This window comes from Bos mutus, chromosome 20, assembly GCF_027580195.1.
Source record: "Bos mutus isolate GX-2022 chromosome 20, NWIPB_WYAK_1.1, whole genome shotgun sequence".
Lineage (NCBI taxonomy): Eukaryota > Metazoa > Chordata > Mammalia > Artiodactyla > Bovidae > Bos > Bos mutus.
Genome location: NC_091636.1, coordinates 14,009,857 through 14,032,389, shown reverse-complemented (window position 1 = coordinate 14,032,389; position 22,533 = coordinate 14,009,857). Strand labels below are relative to the sequence as shown.

The following is a 22,533-nucleotide window of genomic DNA, read 5'->3' as shown; positions in this document are numbered from 1 at the left end:
CCCACCCAGGGATCAAACCCATGTCTCTTATGTCTCCTGCATTGGCAGGCAGGTTCTTACCACTAGCCTCACCTGGGAAGCCCTTTATGTTAGAGTATAGCTGATTAACAGTGTTGTGATAGTTTCAGATGGACAGTAAAAGAACTCAGCCATATATATGTATGTATCCATTCTCCCCCAAACTCCCCTCCCATACAGCCTGCCATATATCATTGAGCAGAGTTCCGAGGGCCATTTGATTCTGATTGTCAGGAGAAGGCACGTGCCATCAGAGAGCAAGGGAGCTGGGAGCTTTAGAGAAGGTTCTGTCCATGAGCAGAGCGAGCCTGGCTCCAGCGCTCACTGTAGAGCCTGTGGCTGGGCCTAGAGAGCTCCTAGACAGCGGGGAGCAGACACAGAAATGTCTTCAGTGTCACTCAGGATAGGACATAAGCTCTGCGGTCACTAAGGAGGGAGCTGTCAGCTCAGCCCGAGGTGGCTGGGGCCCAGGATGACCACTACCTCAGTTCTAGGGGTTTCTGTAGGAATCTACAACATCTACAGGATTAGCTCCCCCTGCAGTTGTGGGGGACACAATCTATGACCATTTTTAGCAGGCCTAGAGAATGCCCCATTGAGAGGGGGTATGGGCAGGGCAAGTGCTGGTTTTCTCTTGCAACCTGAACAGTGGGCATGGGGACCGATGTTTGGGGAATGAATGAAAGTTGAGAGGCTGGTGCGACATGTTCTGCAATAGCCAGGATTCCAGGACTGTGGATTGCTCCAGCTCTTCCTGGAAACCTAAGATTTCCATCCTCACAGTGGCCTTGGGCCTACTACTTGCTTCTCCGCCACCCTCCCAACTGTGTCAGCAACACATTTGTTATACAGATATGGAGCCAGGGACCTGTCCCACCCTCCCAGCCTAGTGAACACCCGGTCAGCTGCCCTGCCTGCAGCCGTGGAGCAAATATCTATTCACTCATTGATTTTCTTTCTTAACTTAAATGTTAGTGGACCTGACCCTTGTGGGAGAGACTGTTGGAACTTTCCCTATTGGGATTTGCTTTCAGTGAATAAAGGAGGTTGGGCCTTCTAGGGCATGTTAGATATTTGTGCTAATTTTTTTCACATTTGTAAGCTTTCTTCTTTCTTAGAGTGCTGTGGATTAAGTTGTGCGCATGTGAGCTAAATTGCTTCAGTCGTATTAGACTCTGTGTGACTCTATGGACTGTAGTCTGCCAGACTCCTCTGTCCATGGGATTCTTCAGGCAAGAATACTGAAGTGGGTTGCCATGCCCTCCTCTAGGGGATCTTCCTGACTGATCGAATCAGCATCTCTTGCATCTCCTGCATTGGCAGGCGGGTTCTTTATCACTAGCGCCACCTGGGGAGCTAGTGCATAAAGTTAGTGATCTCTTGAATAAATACTCGACATCAGTTTGATAAAGTATGGGCCGTCAATACCATGGTGAAACACTGTCAAGGCTCTTACGGATGCATTTGTGGGGTAAAATGTGGCTTTCCTTTCCAAGTGAAGTTATTCCACTCGAATGATACAGCATGAATAAGAGCTGTTTTATAACTTCAGCCCTTCTCTTAGGACTTCATCTTAGGAATCTGTATAATGCAAATATTCTAGCAGAGAAGTTTGCTTTGGTGGTTTTTTTATTTTAATTTAAAAAATAAGTTTTTACACTTATGCCGTATCATCCATAGAACATTTTAGAAGAAACACAGTACATAAAAAGTTATGATATAAAGTTACCAAAAATACTGTATTATGAAAAGACAATTCTAATTTCAGTGAAAGCAAACAGTTCTGAAATCTTTCTTTAAAATACTTTCCTGGTTAATTTCCGTCCTATTCTTGTTTTGCCCTTGCATAGTCACCAGACTGATCTTTCTAAAACACAGAACTGATATGTCTTTTTCCAACTGAAAACCATAATGCTTCCTTACTATCTGCAGAATAAGGTTCAACCTTCTTATTATGGCTTGTAAGTCACCCACCCCTGTAAGTCAGGATCCAGGTGATCAGTCAGTTATTTGCTCCCTAAACGTTTATTGAGAATTTCCCGTCATATATACACAACAAAACAAAGGAAAACTAAAGCTCCTGTCTCAGGTTCCCTCACTTAATAACTGGCTACTCAACCAGAAATCTGGATTGCCCCCCTTGGCCTCTCCCTTTTCCTCTCCTGACAGTCCTACTTTTTAAATATCTCTTTAACTTGCCTACCTCTCCCCTCTGTTTGCTTCCCCCAACCCTACCGGCCCCTTGAGTCCATTCTCTGCATTTCAGCCAGAGTCCTCTTCTAAATTGCAATCTGGTTATGTCGTGTCCCTATGTAACTCCTTTATGGCCCTCTTCGGATAGTCTAAACTCTTCAGCTTGGCTTCTAAGCCATCATTTACAGAGTGCCTAATGTGCCCTGCGCTGCTGTGTACACGGTGGAGCTGTGATCAAGATCAACAAAGTCTCCTGGCCTCAGAGTCTTACCTTCTGTTTGGAGTGGTGTGGTGTTGGGACCGAATAATAACCCAGAAAACAAATAGAGAAGATAATCAGAGATTCAAGTAGGAGTCTTGAAGGGAGTAGTCAGGTACTGGGACTGGGTGTCTCCTTTTATAAGCATGCATGTGTGTGTGCGTGTATGTGTGTGTGTGTGTGTGGGGGGGGCTGTGCACATGGACTTTGAACTGAAAGTTCAGGGAAGGCCTCAAATGGATGCAGTGGTATTTGCCCCCTAACCCCTTGTGCCTCTGCAGCTTCTATCCTGGCTGCCCACTCCTTATACTGGCTCAGCCACACTGGGCTTCTGGTTCCTTGCAGTCTCCTCTCTTCTCTCTCTCCCCACTTTTCATCTTTCCTCTTCCTTTCCTCCACCCCTCACCAGCTCTTCCTAGAAGCCAGTGCCTTGCCTGAAACACCTTTCCTCCATCTACCCTCCTTGACAAGCCCCAGTGCTTCTGTTGTGGTCTGAATTTCCTGCTTAATAATCAGGCAACTGTAAATTGCTTGATATACAGTCTTTCTCAATCGCCATTGAATTCCCAGGACCAAACGGTCTGTGTGGACAGAATATGCACATGGGATGGGATATTTACATCTGCCAGGGAGAGACCTTAATGGATTGCTCCTTCCCTCATATCCCACTGGGCTCAAGCCAAGCTTCTGTTCTAGTACTTTCTACTATCACTTGGATACCCTCTTTTTTCTAAACAGTTTTCTCCTGTGATAGATTGGGAGTTCCTTTGTCTTATTAATTCTCCAACCAACCCCTCATAGTACCTGGCGCACAGGAAACGCCAAAAAACTTGAACGTAAAACCAAAATCAAACAAAAATCCAGGAAGATATAGTTTGAAAGAAGGAATGGAAACCAATTCTAAAGTAGGTAAAATGAATCATATAGTCACCTACCTGGGAGAAATTACAGAAACCTTCCACACAAAGTATTTTACCTCACAGCGAAACTTTACTTTCTATTCAAAACATTTCACCATTTATTTAAGGACACAAAATCAGGAAGATGCTCTGACTTGTTGGTTCAACTTGATTCGCTACCCTCCTGTAAAATACCCACACACACCTTTCCCTTCACTGCAGGTAGAGATTGCCTTTACTTTTCTCACAAGTAAAACCAGTTTTACTTGTGCTTTACTTGCTTTTTATTCTGATTTTGAGGCACTTACTAGGGACCACAAAAGTTAGGGTTGACTTGGAAGTATGTGGCTTCAGGCTGTCAGGCCAGAAGTTTGAAACCTGCTTCCTTGTTTTTCCCTTGAGGCAATGGAAATTTCTAGCCACCAGCTGAGACTGGGATTGATTCAGTGCCAGAGGTGAAACATGGGAAAATATAGGGATGTTGTTTATTACGGTTACTTAGTCATTCTCAGCAGTAGATTTTATGATTTAGAAAACATTTCCTGGTTTTGAAAACTTAACAATACACCCTCTAAGTCTGTCGAAAATTGGAGTGGGGGGTTTCAGTAACGGGAGAGCCAGAAGGATAAGCTTGTGGATTTGTAATTGCTTCTTTCAACTTTATGACTATGTCCCTATATTCTAGTTTTATTGAATTTAATTATTAATGGCTGTTTTTAATGAGGAAAAAAGATGCTTCCGCATATCTGAGAAAGTCTGAAAGAGATTCTGTTCATCTCTGTATCAACTTTGTACCTTGGTGAAAAAAAACAAACAAAAAATGCTGGCTTGGTGGTTGGTTGTGCTTAGGTTTTGTCTTAGCTCTGCTTCAAATTAACTTTGACTTTACCTAAGTCCATAAGCTTCTTTAGGCCTGACTTGACTCAACTATAAAATGAAGGTTTATTGTTTAAGTTCAGTTTGGTTCAATAAATGATTGCCTGATACCTACCTAGCTTGGATTGGATTCCCTAGAGAGAGAGGCTTAGGAGAGGATTCTTGTGGGAATGAAGAATTGAGTGGGTGCTACCAGGAGAGAACTTTAAGGAAGTGATGGAAGCAGAGAGGGCAGGAAAAGAAACCAAGCAAAGATGTGGTCTCATCTCAGCTCTGGAATATGAAGAGCAAAACACCTCTTTCAGTCAGTCACTGGCTAGAGGTTGCCCTCCAGGACAGAGGGTATGATTTTACTTAAATTTCTGGATAACAGAGTTCATCAGCTGGGGGATGGATGTACCAACCTGTTAAAAGAGATCTAAATGGGGTACCAAAATTCTGTTATACCACCTGGGTGCCAGGTACTGTGCTAGGTATTGGAGAGAAGAAGGCAAAAGAGATGTAGTCCCTCATCATAGGAAACTCATGGACTGGTGCAGGAGATAGATGAATATCTATCCAGGCAAACGCTAGGATAAACAAATGCACAGTGTTGTAGGAGCAAAGAGGAGAAGCAGGCTGGGTTACCTAGGAAGCCCACCTGGCCAGGCTGTTTGCTGCTACCTATCAGTCTTTATTCCAACCTCAAGCCGTTCTGGCTCCATATAAACCAAATGATTAGATGTACTGCCCATAGTTTTACCTTGGGGAGAATTTTCCCACACTGGTGGTTTCATGGCCACACCTAAGAGCAGCTGTAGTGCAGTGGGGATCCATTTCCGGTCTGCATGCCCATGATGATGCTGACTCAGCCATGAACCAGGCTTTGGTGTTTGGTCCTTCCATCAGCTGGCAGTAAGGGGTTTCTCCCTTCTTGGGCAACCAGACTCACAAGCTGAGGAAAAGGTGCTGATGCAAGAAAGGTGATGACATGAAGTTCCAGGCCACCATGTCGTGCAGCTTGCTCAGGACTTCTGGTCCTGTCCATGCTCAGTTCTGGATGTACCACTTCCGTCCCTTGAATCTCTGCTTCCACCATCCATCCGTCATGGCAGTTCTGTCATGTGCGTCTCAGGCTGGGTCATCGCACTTTCTGTGCTTCTAGGATCTACCTTAGCTGTGAGTCCACATCATTTACAGCCGTCTGTGCCAGCAGGTTACATCCTGCATCCCTGGGGATGTGCCCCCAAAACTCTTATAAACTCTGCCTATTTAACTTTATATTCCTGCCCCCTTGATTAGGTATCCTTGGTCCCATGTGTGTTTCCTGGCTGCTGGCACTACCTTCTGGATAGGTCCTGCAGCTCCTGTAGGGTCTAGTCATGTCTCCATACTAGAGTTATGTTGTGACTTAGGCTTTGTTTTGGGTCTAGTGGTCAGGATGAGAGATGGGGGTGTGTCTTCAGGGGTTACATGTTATTTGTGGGGAGAGGTCTCTGCATCCTCTTTCAGCAAAGGGAGGATCACTTTAATTGGGGAATGGGTCTTTTCTTCAGGATCAGAGTGTTGAGAGGGATCTAGGGACACAGAGTATTTCAGCATCAATCCAGATGTCCGCATCCCATAAGTCAAGTTTCCATTCTTTCCCAAACAAAGCCTTGGACTTGTCAGAGGCAGCCTGATATGATTGGAACTTGAACTTTGTTTGAAGCTGACAATGGCATTTTCTGGGTGAGAGTCTCAACTTCCCCTGCCCACCTGCTGTAGGAGATGAGAAAGACTTTATATGCTACAAGGGAAGCCCTTTGGCCTTCACACCTGCCTTGTAATTGTCAGCTAATCTCTCCTAGTTTTTCCTTATTTTTTCCAAAGCTTCATTCAAACTTATCAATAGACATCCAACTCCATTGTTCTCATTGCTACTGCTAAGTCTGCTAAGTCTCTTCACTCGTGTCTGACTCTGTGTGACCCCATAGAAGGCAGCCCACCAGGCTCCCCCGTCCCTGGGATTCTCCAGGCAAGAACACTGGAGTGGGTTGCCATTTCCTTCTCCAATGCATGAAAGAGCAAAGTGAAAGTGAAGTTGCTCAGTCGTGTCCGACTTGTAGCGACCCCATGGACTGCAGCCTACCAGGCTCCTCCGTCCATGGGATTTTCCAGGCAAGAGTACTGGAGTGGGGTGCCATCGCCTTCTCCGTCTCATTGCTACTGCTTGCCCTATATTTCTCATAGGTTGATATTTCAGAGCTGGCTAGTGTGTTCCCTTTCACTATAACACCAGTTCACCATCAGTGACTTGGGATTAACCCCTTTAGAAGGGAAAGAAGCAGAATTGGGTAGATAGAGAAGCAGATTTGCAATTCAGTTTCAGTAGAAGGCTCTGCCCTCTTGAGAGTTCTGAAGAGGGACTGATCTATCAGAAGTGTCCTGAGTTGGAATAAGAGAACACAGCGTTTATACCCTCACGATAGATCTGTGGGCTACCCCAGGAAGCAGGTGTGGCCTTGGGTACGGCAGCTGTCTTCAGCAGGGTCTCTCCTGCAGGGAGATGGCTATATAAGTGTAACAGTCATTGTGTAATAAGTTTACTGACTTCTTTTTTTCCTACAGCATCTTTTTATGGTGAAAGCTACGTGGGGCTCAATATCATAGAAGTTTCCTCTGAGCTATCTCTTCAATTAAAATTTCAAACCAGCAAACCACAGGGATTACTTTTTCTTGCAGCTGGGGAAAATGACTACTGTATAATAGAAATTCTATCAGGAAACTTACAGGTAAGATTTTTATTAATCTTTAAAAATGTACAATAATTCAATTACTGGAGGGAAGAACAGTGAGAGAAAGAGAACAAAACACTTGATTATTGTTATTTCACTAGAATAAAATCAGATGCCACATGTAAGGGTTGAGATCTTCTCCAATTTTACAAGCATTCCAAGTAATATTTACAAGTAATATTTACAAGTAAATTACAAGTAATTACAAGTAATATTTACAAGTAAATATTCCAACTCAAAATATTTTAATTTCAGTATGTAGTCCGTAAGTGTGGGAAGGGCTTTCCATGTCTAGGTTTCTCTTTCTTTATCTTTGTGAATGGCCATATTTTCTGAATAAAACACTATGAGATGAGATTGCTTAATTATGATTGTTTGTCTTTCAGGTGAGAGTGAATTTGGGGACAGGTGAACTAGTGCGTCTTTCTGAGCAAAGACTTCGTGTGGATGACTTGGCTTGGCATTTAGTGGAACTGTACTGTGTTAAGGATCATGTCTCTCTGGTTATTGACAAACATTATGAGATGACTGGCCGGATCACTGGTGGGATGCACAATTTGCACTTTCAGCATGGAATCTACATAGCGGGCCATGGTGGACTTGAAGTCTCATATCTCGATGGACAGCTCCCCAATTTCCGTGGCTGTATGGAGGATGTGGTGTTTAACCAGAGGGAGATCCTTTCCTCTCTTAGATCTTACCCTGGTTTTAAGAAAGTTTATGAGGTGTCACTAGGATGCAGTGATGAATTTTTTGCAGGGGAGGATGAAGCCATCAATTTCTTTAGCTCCAGATCCTATGTCACCTTCCCAGAGTGGAAGGTCCAACGGGATGGGCTGTTGGAATTTGCTTTGCAGACTGGAACTCAACAAGCCTTGCTTTTATTTCAGTCAGGTAGGGAAGGAGATTTTGTCGCTTTGGAAATAGTTGAAGGTTTTTTGAAGGCTCATGTAGGAAGGGATAGGAGTGATACTCAGCTCTCTTCTTTTAGCTTGGTTAGTGACAACCAGTGGCACGATATTCAACTCAGATTCACTGAAAGATACCTGGGCCTGATGGTGGATGAACAAAGAGTAAGGACAAACCTGCCTTTGCAGAGCAAACTGTTTGTATCTGCAGGCCCCCTCTTCGTGGGAGGTCTTGATAGACACAAGGGAGAAGAAGTTAAGAGGTTAGGACTTGCCTCTGTGCCTGGGAAATCTGCTGGAGGAATCTCTTTTAAAGGGTGCTTGAGAGGCTTGGAAGCCAACTCAGAAAAGAGAGCATTAAAGGATGCCTTTGTTTCCAAAGATATATCTGCTGGGTGTAAAATGAAGGGCAGTGATAATGAAAACCCTTCTGCAACAACCATGGAGAAACTGCTGCTGGCAGAAGTTCCCCTTTCCACTGCTGACTCTGAGGCGGGCAAGCCTAGTCTTCAAGATGTGCGTAGCTATTTCTTGGTCCTGAATAACTTGGAGGTCCAAGAAGGTGGGCAAGCCTTACTGGAACAAAGGCATATGAAGGTGGATATGGAGCTGAAGGATTTGGGTATCCATCAGTCTCAGATACTCTTTAAAATAAAGGAGATGCCTGTTTATGGGTTCCTTCGATTAGATGTTTCCCCCGAGCAAGGACCGGAGAAAGTTTTCACTCTGTTGGATTTGGAGCAAGGGAACATTTGGTATGTCCATGACGGTTCAGAAGAACCTAGGGATTATTTCACATTTTCAGTCTCTTCCAACAGCAAGAGGGAAGTGCCACTGTATCTGCAAGGACATGTTTCTTATGTGTTTAACATTGTTGTCATTCCAGTAAATGATCCCCCAAACCTTAAGCTCCCTGAAGGAAACTTGCTTCTCGTGTTTGAGAATTCTAAGAAACGACTGACTCCAAATATCATACATGTTTCAGACCCAGACACAGATTCCTTGAGTCTTAGTGTCTCAGTGCTTGGCAACTTCAATTCAGATGCTGGGTTTTTAGAAAACATCAATGATCCCGGGAGAGCCATTAATGGTTTCTCATATGGGGATTTAAGAGATGGCAACATTTTCTGCGTGCACAGGGGCCATCCAAACTCCCGGATCCTTCTGAGAGCAAATGATGGAGAGCTGGTTAGCAGTACGGTGGTGTTGCGGGTCATGGCTATTCCTTGGGACTTGGCAGTGGCCAATCGGACCGGTGTGGTCGTACAGCAGGGTGGTTCGGTTCTGATTACTCAGAGCAACTTGTCGGTGGAGGTTAATGGTGAACGCCCTGAGGTGGACACCCGTTATGTTATCACTTATCCGCCTCGCTTTGGCCAAATTCAGCAGCAAGGGCCAGGTGGCGAGTGGAAACAAATCAGTACCTTTTCTCAGCGTTCTGTTGATCGGAGTCAGATCCGGTACTGTACTACATTCAAAGATTTGCAACTAGAAAATGTTATGGATCACTTTAAATTTAAAGTTGACATAGAAGGAAAAAGCAGCGAAGAGCTGGTGTTTCCTATTACGATACAGTGGCTAAAGTTTACCCTTCTGAAAAATGTTGCCCTTGAGATCAGTAAAATAAAGAGGCACGTATTGAATTCTGATCACTTACAGGCCGTGACAGAGGGAGTGGAAGTAGCTGAGCGGGAACTGCATTTTAAGTTACTGATCCCACCTAAGAAAGGAAAATTGCTACTTGGCACAGAAGTTCTACAGACAAACTCAGTCTTCAGCCAACAAAATATTACAGATGGTAAGATAAGTTATGAACCACAGGAGAGGCCCAGGGAACATTCACAAGATAGTTTCAGGTTCTTGATGGTTGCAAAACACACAGAATCAAAAGGTTATACTTTCAGAATCAACTTTAAAGCAGAGAGGAGGCACATTATTGTAACAAACAGAGGATTGCTTGTAAAAGAAGGAGAAGGGAAATTAATCACAGAGTCAGAATTATTTGCTCAAACCTTGGACAATCGGACTTTCCAATATACAGTCACCAAGAGTCCGCAACACGGGAAGCTGAAACTGATTCGCTCTTCAGATTCTCCTGGAAATCAGGACAACATTACTGCCTTCGTGGATCAAGACATCCTGGGTGAGCGGCTGATATATGAGCACGATGACTCTGAGACCCAGAGTGATGAATTCTTCCTTGTGGCCTCCACCGCAGGACCAGTCCAAGAGGGAGCGTTCAGGGATCTTGACATGGAGCATCTGTCTATGGAAATCAAAGTCACCGTTTCTGTGGAGTTAAAGAATGATGAGAAACCAGTGCGCATGGTGGATAAGGTCTTTCAGGTTGTGCGGAACGGCCAGCGCTTGTTGACCCTCTCAGATATCTGCTACCATGACCCTGACTCAGATTTTGACGATGGGCAGTTGCTCTACATCCGGCGGGGCATCCCAAACGGGGACTTGGTGCAAGCCAGTGACCCAACTCAGAAACTCTACCAGTTCAGGCAAGAGGACCTGCGGGAAGGACGCGTGCTCTTCAGGCACCGGGGTGCAGACTCAGCCCGCTTTGTGTTGTTCGTGACGGATGGTGTCCACTACACATCATCCCTGCTTGAGGTCAGCGTGTCAGACCCCTACATCCGTGTAGTCAACAACACGGGGCTGCTCGTACAGAGAGGCAAAGACAGCAGCCTGACGACAGCCAACCTCAGTGTCACCACAAACCAAGATGTCAGAACAGACCACGAGGTCGAATTCCGTATTGTGCAGCTCCCAAAGCACGGCAGGGTGCTGGTCAGCAGCTCAGCGCCTGGCTCATTTTCCATGCATGACTTGAAGCAAGGGCGTGTGATTTACAGGCATGACGGTAGTGGCAGCTTCGATATGTTCAACCTAACGGTGCGAGTTAAAGATACACATTTATATGTGGGAGTCTACGTGCAGGTGGACTCAGAAAGCCACCAACATCACACGCGAATTCTGCACAGCAAGACTCTTGTGGTTGAAGAAGGAAAACCGGTAAAACTGAGCAGAGGAAGGCTTCAGGTAGGTGGTGGTCCTAGCTCCTAGCATTCTCCCCCTCTGGAACCACAGGGACAAATGATCTCTTTGTTTGCTTCTGAGAGCTATTTTTATGATGATTTCTCTCCTGGTATTTGGAATGACTTTTTAAAAATGCAGATGCCATTGAGAAGAAAAGCCAGACGGTTCCATGATTTTGATACTGCTAATTGTTCTATTGGAAATGGAATATAACGAATCCTAAAATCCCTTCATTTTAAAGCTGTGTGCACATGATCACATGAGTATGCATATATGTTTATAATGTAGAATAACCTGAGGAGGAGGGAATGTATATATTATAGTCAATGAAGAGGTCATTACTTTTTTCATTTTTCGTGGCAACACTGCCAATATTTGATTTGATCTGAGTTACATTTGTAATGTGGTGAAGCAGGGCATAAAAGTGTAATTTAACTGACATAAAAAGGATTCCTAAAACAGATGAGGATACTATATTACACAGTTTATTTCTTTAGCTCTGAATGTGGCCTTATGTAGTTTCTTGAAATTGATGGATAAGTTGGCCCAGACCCGGGGAATGCCAAGGGTAAGACTTCACACCAGAAGCCGCCTGGTTTCCTGAGACTCTGACTTGAGAGCCTCTAGCAGCACAGCCCTGCTGATCAGAGTTAGGGGAGAATGAGTAATCTGTGCAGGGTATGTAAACTGATTTATGACAATTGGCCACAAAGGCAAGCTACTCTGAATCTACCCTCAGGACTGCAAATGAGTTTTCCTGCTTGCTAAATACAGCCAATAACATCAAGTAGAAATGAATTTGGACTTTTCTGGTGGGTGAGTGGTAAAGAATCTGCCTGAAGTATAGGAGACCTGGGTTCGATCCCTGGGTCGGGAAGATCCCCTGAAGGAGGGCATGGCAACCCACTCCAATATTTTTGCCTGGAGAATCCCGTGGACAGAGGAGCCTGATGGTTACAGTCCATGGGGTTGCAAAGAGTCGGACACGACTGAGCGACTGAACAGTGGCAGCAGCAGAAATGAATTCAAATCAGAGCAATTTACTGAATAATGAGTTTTGACCAAGAGAATATGGAGCCCACCACCTTTTTTCTCAATTATTTTTCAGGATCTTAGAGAATTTAAGTTTCACCACAAGGGGGTGTACATAGTTCATGGACTATAAATCTGTCAGAAAGTTTTGAGATGAATTTTGCTGAATCAGTAAATTAAATGTATATTTAAAATGCTGAGCTAGTTTAAAAATAGACTTTCCTTTAAAGTCTTGCAATTTTAGTGCTTTAACTGCTACTTCTTCTACTACCTTGTCTAGATACCATTTTATTTCTTTCAGCTCTATTTTCTGAGTCCTAGGTTTCTTGCCACTGTGGACAATGTCTTGATAATACATTAGTAACTGTTCAAATGTTGCTTTGTCTTTGTGATCAGGACTGAAATTCGAAATATTAGCATGGTTACCAGAACAGACCCAGGCTTAAACTGTGTCTTAACCTGGATTATAACTTGAGCCATTTGTGAACATTAATAGAAAAAAATTTGGTTCATCAAGGGTCTTGACTCTTCCATAGATTAATGTTTTTCTTTTTGTGTTTCTGTGTTGTTAATGTGCACTCAAGGCTGTGCACGAACACCCTGTTCCTTCAGAGGCAGTGTTCATTGTTAGAACTCCGCCAGTGCATGGATACCTTCGAAGGTCTTTACCGGAGGAGGGTAGCGTGGGTACAGAGGAGAAGTTCCCTTTGATGTTTACGCAGCAGGATGTTGATGATGGTTACATCCATTATGTACAGACAATGCCTGACCAACAACAGGACCGTTTTATACTGGATGTTATGAGTGGCTTCCAAGCTGTGAGCAGACTTGAAATCCTGGTGGATATTGTCCCTAAACGTATTCCTCTGGCAGTACAAAATTTCACAGTCCAGGAAGGTGGCTCCAAGGCACTTCCAGAAGACTATTTCAGAATTCCAAGCAAGCATTTTGAGGGACTTGACTGTGAATTTGTTCTACTCAAACCACCGAAACATGGTTATGTTGAAAATTCTCATTTTCCAAGAGTAAAGCTGATGAAATTTACCAGGAAACAGGTAATAACTCTCAGTTAATATATTTGGATTTGGATATGTTGGATAAGAAAAAAATTGGCTATTTATCACTTGGATTCACAGACTTTGGGAAGTGATGGGGCCTTAGAAGATATCTGGTCCAACCTCCCAGCAGATGGGGAAGCCCTTCCATGATACCTCCATAGAGAGGTCATCTAGTCATTGCTTAAATATCCTCAGTGAGTTATTAGAGTGTTATTACTGTGATAGTTTGCTTCCTTACCATGAATAAAAGAATGATTTCCATATTTAAAAAAAAAATTTCAAAGTATCTTTCAGATCCCCATTATTTCCTTTATAAGCTCCTAGGAACACACTGTCTTCAGGATGGAAACCATGAGCAGTTATCTAGCATCTTTGGATATCTTTGTCCAGTTAGCTAAGAATGCATATTGCTGCTTCATTTTGCTTCTAAGGATTTCACCTCATCAAGTGACTTGAATCCATTTACTAAAAACTTACTCTGTTCAAGTTACTGTGTAAGGTTTCCATGATAAGTAGACATATTTTTTTGCCTTCAAGAATTGCTGTGGGGGAGTTAGGCACATGAACTTTAATATAAGCTGTACTCTTCTTGTCTTTCATGTAGCACTTTAACAATGATACTGTGGGTGTGCAGAATGGTCACATTTGACTCTAATTGAAGGCTTCTCAGAGGAAATAAAGTTTAAGCTAGACTTTTAGGATAGAGAGAAGGAGCTGGGAGATAATAGAGATGGAGAGAGAAAGCAAAGAAATGCGAGCAAAAGGGGACTATATGGCAATGACGTGAAGGCATTGAAGTGAATGGTGTTCTAGGGGCCAAGGAATAGTTCACGAGGCTCCCAGATGGACAGAGTGTGCTGGAGGGTGCTTAGGGGCCAACTTTGGAGAGCCCTGAGGCACACGTCAAGAGGGTTAGACTCAATCAGGTGGTATTCAGAGCCATGGGGAGAAGTGGAGAGTGCTGAGGGTGGAAAAGTTCGGTGCCTCTCAACTGGGGACCCAGGGGAGGTGATTCTTCACTGACTCCGTGCAACCATGTCTTAATCATAGCTTCCCTCCCAAAGGCTGGACAAACCACCTAAGATAACCACCTGCTCTCATGTGAATGGAATTTTAATTCTCTTCACCCCATGTACTCCGGGTGAGAGACTGAGCACTAAATTTTGGTTCTGTCTTAACCAGTTCCTTACCGTCCGTGCCTTGTATTATGAGAAGTGTATATTTAAGCGTGGTTGGTTGACGTATGCATCACGTGTGTGTTCCCTACAGCATCCATGTTGCTGCGTAGCCTTGGTCACAGTCAAGATTATATGTTCCTGATCTTCAGGTGACCCTGTTGACTTAAAAAATAGTCACAATCTAAAAGTTGAGAGTTGTGTTTTATTTGGTGGAAGTTTTTGGGACTTCAAGCCCAGGAGACAGCATCTCAAGTGACCCTGAGAGAACTGCTCCAAGGAGGTGGGGGTAGGAATCAGGTTATATAGACGTTTGCGACAAAGAGCAGGTAGTCTGAACATCAAAAGGTTATTGTTAATGAAGTAAAACCAGATTAACCAAGCTAAAGAATTTAGCACTTTTCTATTTATGGGATGTTGAAAGAGCCTGGGCTCACTCGAATCATTCCTTTCACATACACCTCAGCTATCTGGAGCCAGTATCCTGCTTTCATATCCTGAGCTGCTCAGAGCTCACTGTGGGGAGTGGCTACAGCCTAATGGCTGCCAGGTTGTGGGTATTCTTCTCCTTCCTGAGTGCCCGTAAGGCTCAGGAATTCACATTTGGAGAGCCAGAACATCACTGTGACATCCTTTGTTTACTGATGTGACAGGAAATCCTCCATTTCTCAAGACCTTTACATTTTCCCTTCTTTTATGCCTTCTGAGGTCTCCAGGGTTTGCGACATGGTCATTTTAACTTATGGTGACATCTAACAACTCGTGGCTATCACCTTCAGTGACAGAGAAGGAGTGGTCTTGGCCATTTCTGCCCTTCATTCATTCAGTGAATAATTTTTGAGTGTCCATTATGTGTCAGGTATGCTGGTTATAAGCACTGAGTGTAAAGCAGTGAATTAACCCAGCAACAAGCCCTGCCCTTGTGGATCTTTTTTCCTGGTGGGGAAAGAAAGAGGCAGAGAGAGAGAATAAATAAAATAAATAAGTGACTTTATATAAATAAAATAATTGAATGAAATTAGTGCTATGGAGAAAACTAGAACAGGAAAGAGAGATAGGAAGTGCTGGGAACATCAGTGGTGTTTGTGTGTCTGTGTGTGCTGATGCTCAGCTTCAAATACAGTGGTTGGGGGCCTGAGGCAGCCTTGAGCAGACACCTGGAGGACGTGATGGATAGTGAGCTTGGTGGATATGGAGGAAGAGCATTCAGGCAGAGGGAAGAGCAAGTGAACAGCTCTGTGAGGGGAGCAGGAGGAGCTCAGTGTGTGGAGCTTCACACAAGGGTGGGGGGCCGTAGGTGAGATTTAGGGAGGTCCAGTATGGGAGGGCTTTTGACTTTATCTTTGACCCCTAGTGAGGTTCAGAACAATGGGGGAGGGAGAATGTGAACCGTTGTTATTTTTCTGTGTGCTCAGTCATGTCCGACTCTTTGTGACCCCATGGACTGTAGCTCGCCAGGCTCCTCTGTCCACAGAACTTTCCAGGCAAGAATACTAGAGTGGGTTACCATTTCCTACTCCAGAGGATCTTCCCAACCCAGGGGTCAAAACAGGGGTCGCGTCTCTTACATCTCCTGCAATGGCAGGTGGATTATTTATCACTGAGCTACCTGGAAAGCCTGCTGTGAAGGGCGGAACTTAATATTACCTGAACATGACTGGTGACAGGGGACCAAATGCTTTTTGATCTTTTAACATTTTCTACGAGTTTATTAAGTACCTGAAAGTCAGCAGATGTTTTTCTAGCATTAGAACTAGGAATAGATACATTCCCACCAAACCCTCCTTGCCTTTAGATTAATACCTACTAACTGGCATTTTGGGCTTCCCAGCTGGCTCAGCTGGTAAAGAACCCACCTGCCAATGCAGGAAATGTAAGAGCTGCGAGTTTGATCTCTGGATTGGGAAGATCCCCTGGAGGAGAGCATGACAACCCACTGCAGTATTCTTGCCTGGAGAATCCCCATGGACAGAGGAACCTTCAGGCTACAGTCCAAGGGGTTGCAAAGAGGTGGACACGACTGAGGTGACAGCACGTGCACGTGCACACTGGCATTTTACGTGGTAATTTGAGAGAGTACCACTCCATTGAGGAAATGATGTATTTCTGCAGGAAGGATACAGAGAAGGTGATGTCTATTTAAATGCTATCTTCCTAAAGCATGTTAGGTTAGAATTTCTCCTGCCTTCTGATCAGTGCCATCTTCCACATTTTTTTTTTTAATAGCTTAAAACAGTATGTTCCAGGAATATGTGGTCAGGCCTACGGTCTGGAATTCTCTTCCCATGGAACTCCAAAGAAACTTTCATGCACCTGTGTTCAAGTGACTACAACTTTCCCTTGAGACGGTTCGTGAACTTTTCAACTCTTGTCAGAGACACCTCTGAGAGATCAAAAGTCTTTGCTCAAAGGAAGTGCGCCATAGAACTGGACAAAGTTGAACTGTTAAGAATGTTGGCTGTATTTTATCAAAATAAACACAACCCCAGAGACTTTTTGGAAGTTCAACTACTCCTGTTGGGCTTTGGAAGTTCTCTGCTGTTGTATTTTGGGGTCACAGGTTCACTGAAGCCAAGTTCCCGTCTAGCTTTAAAATTCTCCTGGTGTCTGGTTTTGATCCATACTTCCATCAGAGTCTTAAAGACATGAAAGGCATTCTGAGTAAATCTGTGGCTATCACAAATCCAAGAGGAATAACTGATTCATTGGACAACCATTTCAGAATGAAAATTAGAAAGATGAAATCAACCAGGGATAAAAGTAAACATTTGCATTTTGGTTATTACAGTGAGAGAAATCTGGCTTGATAAAATAATTTATTTACAATGTATTTCATTATACTTTGTCCTCAGGAGCTTTTTAGTAGCTGTTAAGAGATGCACCAAAAAATGATTGTATTCTGCAGGAGGAGGAGGTAGCAGGTGTAACCTCACATACAAAGAGCAGTTAAGAGAATAATGCATACTTAGCTCAGAAAAGAGCAGTTTGGGGAAACTTAAAGAGTCTGAGCAGGCATGATGCACGCAATAGTTGCACTGGTCCACGTGTCCCCAAAGAGCAGAAATCCAACCAGTGGGTGCAAACTAAGAGCCCAAGCCCAATAATCTGAATTGTCCAACATTCTGAATTCTCTACAACTTCAAAAATTAGTCTGTCTAAATACACAAGCAGAGTCTGAATTTTAATGGGTGATCTGTTGGAAGAAAGGGAAGACTGTGTCACCTACAACACATTTTAGGGTTTGAAATAGCCTTTGAACTCAGGCCTTGTGAGAACCAGTCCAGCATTTTCTTTATTACCCCATGTTGCTCAATCACTCTGTTCATCCTTAAACTTACTTTTGGGATGCTGCAGTGCTTCATCAAAATTATGCCATGCATCAGAATTTGCGCTCTGATTGTCAGAATCACATTTTATGGGATGAACACATGCTTCTGTGTTTTAAAGAGATATAAAATATCAGGATTTCTCTTAGAGCATTTTTGTCATAGTTTTAAATTACATATCCAGTAGTGTGGTGAATTTTTTTGTTGGTTACAGGTAGAAAATGAATTGATTTCCTATGTGCATGATGGTAGCGAAGCACTTCTTGACAGTTTCATCATCTTTGCAAATAGCTCAGAGCTTGGAAAACAGAGTTTGCCCCAAACTCTTTTTGTGACTGTTGAATCAGTAAATGATGAGGCTCCAGTAATAACAGCCAATAAAATCCTCCAGGTAAGTGCTCCATGCTTTTGGATTTATCATAATAATACAGGGCTACCTGCTTGATTTTCTTTTGTATTATTTCTGATGTTAATAAGATATATGACTATGTATGTATAGTTGACATATTCCAGCTGGTTTTAAATAAAGGTTAGTCATACCAGGACATTATGTTGATTTTGGCTTGTGCTGTTCTAAACCAGTCATCTAAAATGTTATTTTCTAAGTGACAAAGGATCTAGTCCACCAAGCTACAACTTGGTGCAACATACCCATAATATCTAGCTGGTAGTTGACACAAAGAGAAAAAGGATCTTTGGAGAGTGGTGTCCTGGCAGGTGACAGAGAGGGACAGGAAGAAAGCAAAGAGAACAACAAAGAAATAAGGAACAAGAAGCCTTTGACCTTGATTTATAAGATACTCCAGCACCAGCTGGATGATTATGCCGGCATACCCAGGAACCCACCAGGGGCTAATCGAAATAGAAAATTTTGCATTGTTAAAAATCGCTGGAGTTTTTGTTTTTATTTGCTCACAATAATTGGATCTGGGAATAGGCTTTTTAGTGCTTTTTTTTTTTTTTTTTTTGCTTTTAATTCTATTACAGCTTGTTCGTTATGCAGCCTCTACATTTTAAGTGAAAAATTGATGATGGCGTTTTTAGACCTTTGGAACCCATTCCTTTATCTTCTAGTTAACTTCCCAGTCATTGCCCAGGTACCTGGGGATAATGTGTTCCAACCGGTCAACCATGTGGGCCTCCCCCTCTGTTTTCAGCTTCCTTTCTCCCTCTCTCCAGACTTATTTTAGTACCTGTTGACCCACTCTCAGCAAAATGATTTGAGAAGTAGGCTGTGGGCTAGTGTGATGAACTGTAGGAGTCAATCGTTATTAAACACAGTTGTAAAAGTTTGCATTTATTACTGAGTAGAGTACTGTTCATCTTCCATGCTGGTGTCATTTTCACAGCCCTACAAAGGAACTGCTGTGATTAATACCCTTGTTATAGATGGGAGTGCTGAGGCTCTGAGCAGTCTCAAGGGAAGGTGTGGACTTGAAGCCGAGCATGCCCAAGCCTGACTGTCTCACCACTGTGCTCTGCCACTTCCCCTCTTACCCATGACTGACTCAAGCTCTCCCAGTGTGTCTTTGTGATCAAGGGCTGTCTTATTAGTGAAGAAAAATCTCCAGAGCTTTTCTTCCCCTTGTTCCTACTAAAGTGGACTTACAGGAATAAGTCTGAAGCAGGCGTATTGACACCTCCGTGTGCTCAGGAGCCTCGGCAGAGGATCTGAACACTTTGCTGAGTGATGCTGAACTGCGGGGTGAGAAAGATCCAGGGGAGGGACCGAGGCTCTAGAAAGAGAAGAGCTAGAGTTGCCTGGGAGAGAGGAGGACCAAGGAATTAGGTAGTGAACTCTCAGGCTTCCTTATGGGAAGGAACTGAAACCCCGCTGTGGGCTTGGCATTCAGTTCTGAGGTACCATCAATTGTAAGAGGCACTATCAACTTAATAATAGCTTTAGTATATTTAAATGTACTTGTCAATTTAAGATGTTCAGAACATTAAATTGTGAGGAGAAAAAAGTATACCCTAGACTTTGTTTTCTCTTAAAATTAGGAAAATATAGTCTGCTGGGAACCTTGCTTGCTCAAGTGGTTTGCCCAAACCTCTTGCCCCATCCCTGATTCCAGTGTTTTTCTCAAAAAAATAATAATAATAGCTGGGAGCAGGGGCCATTGCCTTTATTCCTGCCTGTCCCCCTTGATAGCCTGGATCCAGGCCAGGAAAGATGCAACTTCCCAGTTTTGAGTTGTGTAGTCATTTGACACTGGCTCTTTCTGAACTTATTTTTTATTTATCTAGTAAGAAACTCATTTCTGCCATGAAAGTTCTGGATTAAAGTTAGGAGACCAGAGTTGAAAGCTTGTAAACTGCCCAATTTAAGCAACATTTCCCCGGGCCTCAGCTGAGCTTTCAAAGAATTGATGCTTTCAAAGTGTGGTGCTGGAGAAGACTCTTGAAAGTCCCTTGGACAGCAAGGAGATCAAACCAGTCAATCCTAAAGGAAATCAACCCTGAATATTCATTGGAAGGACTGATGCTGAAATTCCAATACTTTGGCCACCTGATGTGAAGAGCCAACACATTGGAAAAGACCCTGATTCTGGGAAAGATAGAAGGCAAAAGGAGAAGGGGTCAGCAGAGAATGAGATGGTTAGATAGCATCACCAACTCAGTGGACATGAATTTAAGCAAACTCTGGGAATAGAGAAGGACAGAGGAGCCTGGTGTGCTATAGTCCATGGTGTTGCAGAGAGTTGGACACAACTTAGCGACTGAACCATCTCTGGGCTTCACCTTCCTCAATAGCAAAACCATAAGCATGTTTCAGGGTGGGGTGTGTGAGTGTTTATGCATGTGTATGTTTTCCTTGATCATCTCACAGTCCCGCCCAGCTCTAACATCTTGTGGTTTTTATGACTGTAAACATTGTTTGACACTCTCCGGGTGAAGCTACACTTGGATGGATGAAGGGGCTATTGAGCTTCCATTTTCTGTTGGATGGAATCATTCCAGGCTAGACTGGGGGAACCTTTTCTCTGGGAAACATATGAATAGTTTTGGTTTTAAAGTCAGTGTGTCTAAAATCTGGAGGTGACTAGGTATGACTGTGAGACATATTAACTAGTCATGTACACATGTAGAAATCATTTTGGTAGGATTTGCTTGATTATTTTAAAATGGAAGAAATGTCAAGAATTTGTTTCTGCAGTTGTAAATGGTGGTCATGGTGCTCTATCAATGAACATCTTTCCATATCAAGGTATTTAGGCTTATTTGCCAAAAAATGATTTTTTTTGTTGTTGTTTAAATTGTGATGATTGTGAATTAGAGGCTTTCTAGATTTCACTGATTACCAGTCATCTGGTATTAGTAGTGCCAGGACTCCTTAAGCATGGGTGTATTGCCTGCTCTGGAAGCCTAGCTGGACCCTGGTCACCCAACCTTCTAGACATGTTCCTCTCATAGATGCTTCCCTGACGACCCAGCCGAAGGAGCAGTGTGCTGTCCTCTGTCCCTTGACCCTGCTGTATTCTCCTTTGTAGTAAACAAATATTGTTTGTCTCCTCCCATAAACGTAAGCTCCATTGGGAAGGGAATTTGCTGTCCCTTTCCTGTGGTGGCCTCAGTGTCTGGCACAGTCCCTGACAAGTAATAAGGGCAATAAATTTTGACTATCTAAGTGCTCCATGGAGCTTCTGTTGATTGGAGAAGACCTTGACAGTATGTGATAAACAGAGTGATGAACTGTGGTATGTTTTCACAGAGCACTTAAGGGGACAGGGCGCCGTGGGGTCAGAGAATGATGAGCTTGCAGAGAGCATGGTGAGGGAAGGTCTTACCAAGGAAGGGACATTTGAGCGGAGCCCTCTGTGTCAGGGGTTCCCAAGCCCTCTACAGGTTTGTTGGTTAGCGGTTAGCAAGGACTCATAGAACTCAGCATAGAGTCAGATCATGGCTAAGATTTATTTCAGTGAGATATATGAAGCAAAATCTGCTCAGGGAAAAGGCACATGGGGTGAAGTCCAGAGGAAAGGAGGTCAGGCTGTAAGAGTCCTCTCCCAGTGAAGTCACACAGGATGCACTCAGTTCTTCTAGCAGCAAATTGTGATGATGTGCAGGAAGTGCTGTCTGCCAGGGAAGATCATTAGATCCTGAGTACCCAAGATGTTTACTGGGGGCTGGAGCTCAATAAAAGCAGGCGCCCTCTACCTAGTATGTACCAAGTCCCAGATTCCCAGGAGGAAAGCAGGGGTCCAGCGCAAATTACATTGTTTGTGCTGTTTAGATACACACTCTTATTATTTTAGGAAAAGGTTTGTATCGGTACAGGAAACTGTTTAATAACGGAGTTCCCAGATGCCAGCCAAGTACCGATTTGCACACAGGACTTCCTAAGGAAAGGCAGTCTTAAGCCTACTTTTTCTGAATAAAAGCCAGAGTGAGTGGGCTCAGGTGGGGGAGAGAGAAACCATATGAATGTTAGGAGCACAAGCAAAGGATTCAGCTAGAGCAAAAGTTGTGAGTCTGTAGCAGGTCTGGAGTGTTTGAGAACATGAGAAGCTCAGAGTGACCGGAGCAGATGGAGGGAGGAGAGTGGTCAGCCATTAGGTTCCATGGTAAGAGCTGACTGCTGGGCATAAGGACCCCCTGTACTAGACCATTTAATTCCACTAGGCTTCAGAGGAGATGGGGAAGTGGGCCAGCATTTATTGAGCCCCTGCCAGGCTCCATTATAGACGTATCACATGTGACTTCTCATTCATTGTGCTCACAGTCCTTGATGTACAATGAGGATTGCAGTAGATCTGGGCGCAGAAAGGTTAAGTTACTTGACCAGGGTCATACAGTTAGTAAGAGAGTGAGTTTTAAGCCCAGATGGTCTGAGCAGAGTCTACTCTGCTATCCATGATGTGAATGATCTGGTACAGTGTTTTAAAACTCCAGGTTTCAGACTGTTCAAAGTCTGTGAAATTAATTGAATGGAACAGGACCAACATTTTAAAAACAAATTAAATAGAATCAAATAGAACAGGTAGCAT

General features: G+C 43.6%; 1 protein-coding gene across 2 annotated transcripts in view; it reads left to right on the top strand.

The window, feature by feature from the left end:
• LOC138984181 (chondroitin sulfate proteoglycan 4-like) overlaps positions 1–22,533 on the top strand; it is a 73,069-nt gene that overhangs the window by 4,373 nt on the left and 46,163 nt on the right. The window contains exons 2-5 of one of the 2 annotated variants that reach the window (XM_070357490.1): positions 6,835–6,998; positions 7,388–10,957; positions 12,571–13,041; positions 17,760–17,936. In XM_070357490.1, coding sequence (XP_070213591.1) covers positions 6,835–6,998; positions 7,388–10,957; positions 12,571–13,041; positions 17,760–17,936 — 4,382 coding nt within the window. The remainder of the gene's footprint in view (positions 1–6,834; positions 6,999–7,387; positions 10,958–12,570; positions 13,042–17,759; positions 17,937–22,533) is intronic. The other variant, XM_070357491.1, reaches the window with a different exon arrangement.